At 43.0% G+C, this 9,950-nt stretch overlaps 1 protein-coding gene across 3 annotated transcripts in view; it reads left to right on the top strand.

Annotated features, from left to right (window-relative positions):
* Dydc2 (DPY30 domain containing 2) overlaps positions 1-8,613 on the top strand; it is a 15,315-nt gene extending 6,702 nt beyond the window's left edge. For all 3 annotated transcript variants that reach the window (XM_029469195.1, XM_029469194.1, XM_021182560.2), the window contains 3 exons: positions 3,540-3,695; positions 4,027-4,149; positions 8,273-8,613. In XM_029469195.1, the coding sequence (XP_029325055.1) occupies positions 3,549-3,695; positions 4,027-4,149; positions 8,273-8,422 (420 nt within the window). In that variant the 5' untranslated portion in view covers positions 3,540-3,548 and the 3' untranslated portion in view covers positions 8,423-8,613. The remainder of the gene's footprint in view (positions 1-3,539; positions 3,696-4,026; positions 4,150-8,272) is intronic.
* Positions 8,614-9,950: the final 1,337 nt, after the last annotated feature.

Raw genomic sequence — 9,950 nt, 5'->3', positions numbered from 1 at the left:
ATGTGAAGACAATGTGGAGCCAATAGACAGGCTCCCCCAGGTTTCAGATAGAGAGGAGGGCTCTCCTGAAAAAAAACAAAAACAAAACAAAAAAAAAAAAAAAAAAAACGGGACTAGAGGCCCTTTGTGTTGTATTCTGGCAAACTACTTGTCTGCATTTGTCCATGCCCTGAGATTTTACATGAGAGTGACTTTAAATGTAGGACTAACCTGTCAAAAGAAGTTTCTAGACAGTACAGCATTCAATCTGCTTTTTGCCGGATTTACCATGAGATATGGAAGTCAAAGGTAAGGAAGAAGGATTTGAAAAGCTTGCAGTGAAGGAGCGTTGCATTAATTATTAATGATACTCAAATCACCCTGCCAGCTGTGGAGTGAGTACCATGCAACCGCCAAAATGCTCTGGATTCTCAAATGAAGGACACCCGCACACACATGCACACACTCTTATTAAAGAGCTCAATGGATAGGCCACTCTCCAACTTCCATGTAGCTAATGCTACCCCTCCAGTACTCCTAAATCATTACTTACTAAAAATCTAGATTCCATCTTTGCTACCCAGACCGAATGGGGGTAGGAACCCCTGGGGTTGCTCTTCCCTGGCTCTTATATGGCTGGTTCTTTGTCTTCTGCAGCTCTCAAGCCTGCATCCAATTCCTTTCCTGGCAAGGCAATTCTCAATCCTTCTTCCCGTGATTCCCACCTCTGTCTCCCTGTCAAGCCATTAGCCACCCATTAGCCACTGGCAATTTTATTTACCAATTAGAACTAGCTGGAAGCAGGGACCCTCAAGAGTGTCACACACACACACACACACACACACACACACACACACACACACCAGACATGCAAATTCTCATGTAATTTAGGAACCCAATAAACATATTAAAAGCAATAAACCAAATCCACAACAGCAGAGAGGAGTCTTTACAGTCACAGCCAAGCAGGAGGTAATTGCAAAGGAAGTCAGATCCTTAGTGTGGTGGCCATACCTTTACTCTCTCCTTCATGAAGGCTTCCACTTAAAACTCAAAGGAGTGACAGGGACAGAATCCCTGCAGGCAGCTCCAGGGAGAGCAATATCTGAGACTGTGAGGGTAAATCCAAAGCTCCGGGGGATGGGGTGGGGAGGACCCAGAAAGGTAGAGATGCCAGAAATGTACACAACGGAGCTAGCCCCAGAGAGAAGCCACATGGCCTGTAGCCAGGCAGGCATAGACAAGAGTCTGCCCAGCACTTAACTGCTCTTAGAATGTTACTATACTAATAGACATGGAGCTACAGGATTTAAGGTTTGCCTTTCTGGGCTTTGGTCTTGCTGTTCTTGGACCTGTCCTTTTCCTGTTTTACTCGTTAGTAGAAAGTTTTCTCTGTGCAGCTGTCTCTAGCTCTTCTCCCTCTTTCTCCTCCTCCTCTTGTTCTCTTTGTACTATTGAGAATAAAACCTGGACCATTGTGTATGTTTGCCAAGTGTTCTACCACTGAACTACGTACCCCTGAGAATGTTTCATTCTGAAACAGCATCTTACTAAGATGCCAAAGGACTTGAAGTTGGTCTGCTACCTAGGAAGGCTTTGAGCTGTTAATCATCTTGCACTGGACTTCTAAGTAACTAGAATTTTAGATTTTCACCATCAGACTTGACCTCCATTGTTTCTTAGAAATAAGTATTAAGCCGGGCAGTGGTGGCACACACCTTTAATCCCAGCACTTGGGAGGCAGAGGCAGGCGGATTTCTGAGTTTGAGGCTAGCCTGGTCTACAAAGTGAGTTCCAGGACAGCCAGGGCTATACAGAAAAACCCTGTCTCAAAAAAAAAAAAAAAAGAAGTATTAATAATTTGCTCTTCTGATTTTATTTTTTGAGATAGTCTCACTACGTTGTTCACCTTGGCTTCAAATTCTTTTCTAATAAAATATCATTTATTCATTGAAAAATTCACACATCTAATCAATGTATTTTGATCATGTGCAGCCCAAACTACTCCTCCCACTTCTCCCATTTACCTTCAACATAACCCTCATGGCTCTTCTCTCCTCTCACTGACTAGAAACTTACTGAGTCTACTTAGCACTGCTGACTATTGGAATGTTGACTGGTTGTACTGATCTGTTCTTGTCCAGGTAACTATAGCTGCAGTGAGTTCATGCCATGTTATCCTATGAAGACAGCATTTCATAGCAGCCATTCCCACCCTCCAGCTCTTACACTCTTTCTATCCCTCTTCTATGATCTTCCTTGAACCTTGGGAAGAGGGTTGATACACACTCAGTTGACACTTACTTACTCTCAACATTTGTACCAGGTATGAGCCTGTATTAACCTCTGCCCACTGCACCGAGAAGCTTCTCCGCTGCCTCTAAGTCCTGATTCTCTTGTCCCAAGCCTCCCAAGGTCCAGGATTAGACATGGCCACCTGAACCCAATTGTTTTGACTGCTACAGAGTCAAACTGATAGAGTTTTCCCCGAGTGTCAGAGGAGACTTAGGGCTTGGCATTTTGAGCAGTGCTAGAACTATTAAAGACTTCAGTATCAGGCACAGTTGCACATGCCATAGTCCTATCACTTAGGAGACTGTGGCAAGAAGATGACAAGTTCAAGGCCAACTTGGGCCACACTACAAAAACCTGTTTCAAAAACAAAAACCCCAAGCTGGGTGGTAGTGGTGGTGGTAGCAGCAAACAAATTTACTCCCAGCACTTGGGAGGTAGAAGCAGGCAGATCTCTGAGTCTGAGGCTAGCCTAGTCTACCGAGTGAGTTCCAGGACAGTCAGAGCTAATACAAAGAACACCTGTCTCAAAAAACAAACAAACAAAACAAACAAACAAACACACAAAAAAACCCAGAAACAAAAGACAAACAAAAAATAAACCAAAACAACAACAACAGCTGCAGCAAAAGACTCCAGAGACTCTTGAAGATATTCTGAGTATATTTTTCATTGTAAGGTAAGTACTCATCTTTTGGAGCCATCGGCAGAATGTCATGATTCAGATCTTAAAGATTCCCCCAAATGGCCACATGCTAAAGGCTTGTTTGTGGATGTGGCAATACTGGGAAATGGCAGAGTCCATAAGACTCCCCAGGAGCCTAGTGGAAGGAAGTTATGTCATTGGGTCACCATGCTGGAGCTCCCACCCCTCTCTTTTTCTCTGTGTGTGTGTAGGGGTGTGTGTGAGTGGGTGGGTGTGGGTGAATGCGTGTGTATTTCATGGGAGGGGTTAAGAATGTGTGTCCCTCCCTTCTTTTTTCCTCCTTCTTTCTTTCCATTCTTTTCCTAAAGCGAGTTACTTTTACCATGCACCCTTTCTTACAATGTTTGGCCTCACTTTAAGCCAAGAATGATGGATCAAATGATCATAGAGCCAAGCCTTTTCCCTCTTCAGTTGAAGAGATCAAGCATTTTGTCACAGTAAGGATGATCTAGAAATAGTTCTTATTTTTCCTGGAACAAATCGAACTTGTTAGAATGGATCTACTTTGAAGGTTAAATTACGCTTGTATAATAGAGCATCTATCTGATTTGGTGTGTCCTAGGTTCCCAGCATGGAAACTGCCTACCTGAAGAAGTGCTTCGGAACCTGCCTGACCCAGGCGCTGGCAGAGGTGGCAAGAGTGCGGCCCAGTGACCCAATAGAGTACCTGGCTCACTGGCTTTACCATTATAGGAGTATAACTGTAGCTGAGGAAAAGGTGTGTTGTGTCCTGGGCTTGCTTAGGTAAGGTGCAGCTTGCTCAGAACAACTTGAAATCCAAGTTATAGTCCTGAGCTGGCCAGGAGAGTTTTTGGCTCATCTACCTTCTGTGGATTGCTTTGTCCCAGCTATCTCTGAAGTATGAAGGACTCAGGGGGGTAAGGAGGAAATCTAGCTTCATGGGTTGTATAATTGGGTTTGCACCTATTGGCTAGCTAATGCTTGCAATAGGAAGTTCAGTAGGCCTCATTGGCCCAGGCCTATCTCACGTAAGGAAGGGCTCCTTTCTAAGGGATGTGGCCTGATTTGTCTCTGTCATATTACCCTAGAGAAGGCAAGAGGAGCTACAGCTTAAGGAAGCACGTGACAGAAGCGCTGAGGAAGCGAAAACAACAGAAATGCTGAAAGAAGAAGGCTATCAGATTCAGCAGAAGTGTGAAAAGTGTCACCAGGTAGGAAGGAAGAATGGAAAATTCAGCTCAGCCTCTATCAGCCAGGGGTTTCAGGAAACCCTCAAGGTGCCCAGCACAGGGTAAAGCACACTGAAGCTAGCCTGAGCCTGCTTGTCCCTCATAGCCACATATCAGGCATGCCCTCTAGGATGTAATACAGACGTCAGAATCTAACTCCAAACAGTTGAAAGCAAATCCGCCTTCTTCAGATTGGCAAGCAGAACTTTAATATCCCATTGTCTTTTCTACAAACCCCTAAAAAAAAATGTGCTATTTTACACAGTACCTGGTTAGAGAATTCACTCAACTTTAATGTTGGAATTGACACCAGACAAGATGTCTTAATAATTAGTATGTCCTCAATATCCTTAGCGAGCCAAATTGGAGGACACTAAGCTTGTGTACATTTGATGCTAAGATATATGGTAGTCTAATAAACTCTCATGATCAATAGGCTTATTTGTAAGGCTTGCATGTCTTGTTGATAAATTAAAAAGAAAATACACTAAGTTTGGAAGCCTGGGCTACATGGTACATTTAAGGTCAGCCTGACAAATAAAAACCTTAAAGGAGAGCTAAAACTATCTTTCAGTGTTAGAGAGTTGGCTAGTATGTACAAGCGCTAACTACAGTCCTCTAGAATAAAAGGAGGGAAGGAAGAGGGAAAGGGAGAAGAGGAGAGGGAGATTGTCTCTGTAGCCCAGGAACTCCTTGTGCTAAGAATTACAGCCACATTCCACCACACCTATCAGAAAGTTAGTTTCATAGTACTTATGACAATCACAAGGGTCCAATCCATGTACTCCATGGTAGCTATGAATTTGGGTGAATGTATTGCAATATAGCTTTTGTATAACTCAACTGTATAGGTCTCAAACTTGAACTCTGTAGTTGAGCACGTTTTTGCAGCATCTGAAGGCTGGGTGTGCATAAGAGAGAATGTGCTTCCGGGGTCCATTCCTTGAACAACAGAGATGGAAGCAAGAGGAGGCACAGTAAGCAAAGTTCTCACTTCTTGCTGTCCATGCTGATCATTTTCCAATACTGTTTTCTGGGGAATAGAAAAAAATCAGAAGATAAGGCATGACCCCCGCTCCCCTGCACCACCTTCTTCTCTCCTGCATTACTGGAGAAAGCTTTGCTTACACCAATTACACTAACAGTGTCAACTGGCCCTCCATGTTTTCCTCAGAAGGTTTTTGCACCCTGTAGCAAGGATTAGATAAACAAACAAACAAACAAACAAACAAAACCATGCCATTCTTTTCCCAAGTGTGAGAGGAAGCCCTTGTAAAGGAAGATGAGAAATGAGAGCCAGTGGTACCCAGATTGTGTAAGCTTTTATTTTTTGAAGTGTTTATAGACAAGTTGTAGTCATGGACACGGATTCCCTTTGTCAGAAGCCTGGGACTCAATCAGGCTGATCAAATTGCTTGCCTAGTCTCCTGACCCAGGTGTGTGTTAATATCCAAATCAAGTTTGAAAAGATTAGGGAAAATGGTGAGAGGTGGAGCAAGTAACAAAAATTACAGGTCTGGTTCCTGGATGACTTGGTGTGGATTTCAAATTACTGCTTTCTATTGTTCACCTTCAAAGTTTGTGTCACTAGTACTGGAAAACGTGCTTTCAGACAGGCCTAGGATAACTTGAGTATTATTTCAGACGACTCGCTGGTTTGCCTGATACCTAATACTCACTTTCTTTCAAGATTGTTCCTTTTTTAGATGGGTGGGGTGATTTGGTTTGATTGTTTTAGGTTTGTGGCATGTTTGGTTGTTTTGGTTTTGAAATTTTTTTTTTTTTGAGACAGGTTCCTATTGTGTGACTCTGGCTTGCCTGGAACTCTCAATGTAGCCTAGGATGACCTTAAATTTATAGCAATCCTCCAGCCTCAACCTCCCGAGTGCTAGGATATCAGGCATAAGACACCATGTCAAGCTGTACCCTCTTAAAACTGTGCTTGGATCTAAGTCTTTGAGTTTCTCAGACCAGATGTTATTAGTACAAGTAGATGTATCAAAAGAGCAATAAAGACTGAGTGCCAAATGTGGTAGTAACCATACCCAAATGGAACTGCCATGAGAATGTCATGGAGGACATAGCTCAGAGTTCAGCCTATGAAGAAGTTTGCAAACATGGTCTTCAGTTGGTTTCCATTTACTAAGCAGAGGGACTCTAATCAGGCAATTCATAAGACACAAAGCATCCCTGTTATTTATATAAATCTGAACCATGCAAATGTCTTAGAAAACATTTTCTTAGACTCAACACAAGTATTTGCTGCATAGCCTCAGCGCTGTGAAGCTAGAAAGGTCTCAGAGATCATGTGGTCAGGTGTGCCATGGCATGCTGCTGTGATCTGTGGGGTTCACACTGTAGAATGGACTTCTGGGGCTTCCATACAAAGACGACGTGGAAGTAACCCATCAAGCTTCAGTTCTAAGTATTCTTACCTTAGCCAGGGACTGCAGGAACATTACTCCACACATCACTGGGCCTTTGGTTTCTTTGGTTTCTGCATGTAATGTATTTGAGTGTGCACATGTGATTCTGTGTATGGGGGACATATTTGTGTCTGGTATGTGTTTGCACATGCCCATGTGTATACATGAGTGTGCAAACCTAAGGCTGATGTCAGGAGACTCCCTCCACAGCTCTCCATCTTATTCATCCAGGCAGGATGGCTCAGTTGGACACAGAGCCTGCTGAAAGGTTTAGTCTAACTAGCTAGCTTTCTCTTGGCACTGGTGATTTACCCACAAAACCATCTCTTCAACCCTCTCATTGTTGTTCTTCTGGGCCTGCCACGCCCCAAAGACAGTGTTCACCACTGCTCCCCTCCTTCCTTCTGATCTTATGTTCTTTCTACCCTCTCTCCTGTCTTGGAGGAAGTGGTGAAGATGTTCCATTCCAGGCTGAGCATCAAAACAACCAAGCCACCTTTCCTCGGCACCTTTTTTTCAGCTTCAGGTTGAATTCTTTCTATTGATTTGCTGTCAAGATTAAGCCTTTTTTTTTTTCTCCCAGGGCCAGCATTCTATTTAGGAATTTACTTGCTAACCTTCTTTTTTACTTTTGTGTGTGAGTGGCTATGCAAATATGCCTACATGTGGAAGTTTCAGGTGCCGTTCATCTTGGGTTTTGTTTTCTAAGATTTATTTATTTTTACTTTATGTTCATGAGTATTTGTGTGCTGTGTGCATACAGGACTCACGGAGTCCAGAAAGGGTGTTGGATCCCCTGGAACTAGAATTACAAAGAGTTATGAGTGTCCTTGTGACTTCTCGGAACCAAACATAGGTCCTCTGACAGAGCAGCAAGTTCTCTTAACTACTAAACTCTCTCTCTAGCCCCCCACCCCATCTTGTTTTCTGAGGCAGGGCCTCTCACTGGCCTACAGATTAATGATTAGGCTGACTGCCCAGTGAGTCCCAGGGATCTGCCTGTCCTGGCTTTCCCAGCGCTGGGATTATAAGCACATGCCCCCATACCTGATTCTTTTGTTTTGCTTTGTTTTGTTTTGTTTTGTTTTGTTTTGTTTTGTCTTGTTGTGTTGTGTTGATTTTTGCCTCATTTTGGAGATGAAACTCAGGGCCTCCTACTTGAAGAGCAACTTCTCTGTCGGTTGAATGATCTCTCCACAATCCTCTATGATTTTCTAGACTCAGATATACTTTTCCACTCTAGAGTTCCTCTGTTTCCATGTTTTTGACTGGCCTCCTGACTTTTCACTTATTGTGTCTGTGTTTCTCCCTTACAATTTTGAAACTATTGTCTAGCTATTTTAAATCCCTGTGTGTTATTCCCATCATCCCTGACATACTGAAGTTAATGGCTCATGTTTGCCTCCTTCTTCATCTGTCTAGTAATTTCTATGTGCATGCAGTTGATGTTTTGCAAGGAGTCCGGAGTGTACTGTATTAAGTGTTACCTATGCAAGCTGTTGACTCCCTGGTACACCACTTGGATCCCAGTGAGAGTGATCTTATGGTTCTTTGGAGCAGGTTGATTTCAGCTTTGTTCTTTGTCGCAGTGTCCGGCATAAAAATAGCAGTTCTGTGTGCTTGCTATTTCTATGTTTAACATCTACAGACACCTTCTTTCCTTTGTGTTTTCTCTTTAGGAACTGCCCTCAACCTCTTTTTCCTCAGACAAGACCCCAGCCCTGCAGGAAGACACGGCACCCCTTGAGGAGAAGACTATGAGGCAGGAATCTCGACCAGGTGCCTCGAGTGTGATTTCTGAGATGCCTCAAAGGGCTATTCCCTCATAAAAAAAAAAAAATTTTTTTAAAGGCCTGTAAGGGGAGCACTCATCTCATCTAAGAGTTAGGAGGCTAAGAAAGAGGGGTCTACTGATTCTCTGGTGTGCTAGCCATAACTACCTTTAATCACGTGAAGTTTTGAATTAGCTGTTAGAGAAAGGTGAACTCAGAACAAGAATTAAAAACAATAAGTCATCAAACCAGTGAAGCCTTTTTCTCCTGACATTACAGAGTGAGAGCGCCCCTGTACTGTACTCAACTTTAGCTGTGCTTTGCAGTCAGGGCTCTGATGAGCCCTACCTGTGTCCTGAAGGCTGCCAGTGGCACTGATAACAGATGTTTTCTTCACACCATTTTAAAAATTATGTTTCCTTTTTTTGGGGGGGGGGGGGTTTTTTTGTTTTTGGTTTTGGGTTTTTTTTTTTTTTTTTTTTTTTTTTTTGGGGTTTTTGGGGGTTTTTTTTGTTTTTTTTTTTTTTTTTTTTTTTTCGAGACAGGGTTTCTCTGTATAGCCCTGGCTGTCCTGGAACTCACTCTGTAGACCAGGCTAGCCTCGAATTCAGAAATCCACCTGCCTCTGCCTCCCAAGTTCTGGGATTAAAGGCGTGCGCCACCACACCCAGCTCCATTTTTTATTATGATAAAACACATGACCTAAAATTTACAGTTCGGTGACCTTAACACATTCATATTGTGCAACTCTTCCTACCACCCAGCATTTAGACTATTTCTTTACCCTGTAAGGCTGAAAGTCTGTCCCATTAAATAATAACTCTCTCCCCATCCCCAGACCCTAGAAACCATCATTCTACTTTGTCTGGGTTCTTCTGACTATTCCAAGTACCTCATATAGTTGGAATCATATAGTAGTAGGGGAGGGGGAGTGTGTGTGTGTGTGTGTGTGTGTGTGTGTGTGTGTGTGTGTGTGATTTCATTTAGAAGTCTGTAGCTATCCTTGGTGTTCTAGTAGCTAGGATTTAGAGCTTTTATTTGGCACACTATGTCCTCAGGGTTCACTCATACTTAACATGGATCAGGATTTCTTTCCTTCTTAAAGCTGACCAATATTCTACCCTAATATGGAATGCATAGGATATAAGCATTTAATCGTGCAGTTTGTCACCTTGCGGATGTGAGAAATAATTAAGGAAACTGAAGGGGATTCATTTGTTCACAGGATAAAGAGACTAAAATTAAGGGTCGTCTAGGATGATTGCTGTGTTTTTCGATTGCGTCCCAGGAGTGGATGGAGGTAGTTTTTCCTCCAGTATAGGACAGAAGAAAAGAATGTGATGTGCTGAGTATATGGTACCTGTGAATGGGACAGGCATGGGAAAACCACAAAAGGGAATAGCAGCCCTGGTATACTGCTCTTCCAACCCCAAGAATAGTCAAAGACTCAAGCTGAGGCCTGGCTCCTCAGTAAGATATTAAGACTAGGAGGAAAATTTTCTATTCATCTGAATATTCAGGATCAGAGAGAGAGGAGGGAGAAGGAGAGGGAGAAGGAGAAGAAGAGGGAGGTGAGGGGACATAG

The sequence above is a fragment of the Mus caroli genome, chromosome 14 (genome assembly GCF_900094665.2).
Source record: "Mus caroli chromosome 14, CAROLI_EIJ_v1.1, whole genome shotgun sequence".
NCBI lineage: Eukaryota > Metazoa > Chordata > Mammalia > Rodentia > Muridae > Mus > Mus caroli.
Note: the sequence above shows the minus strand (reverse complement) of the source record. Positions and strands in the feature narration are given on the sequence as shown.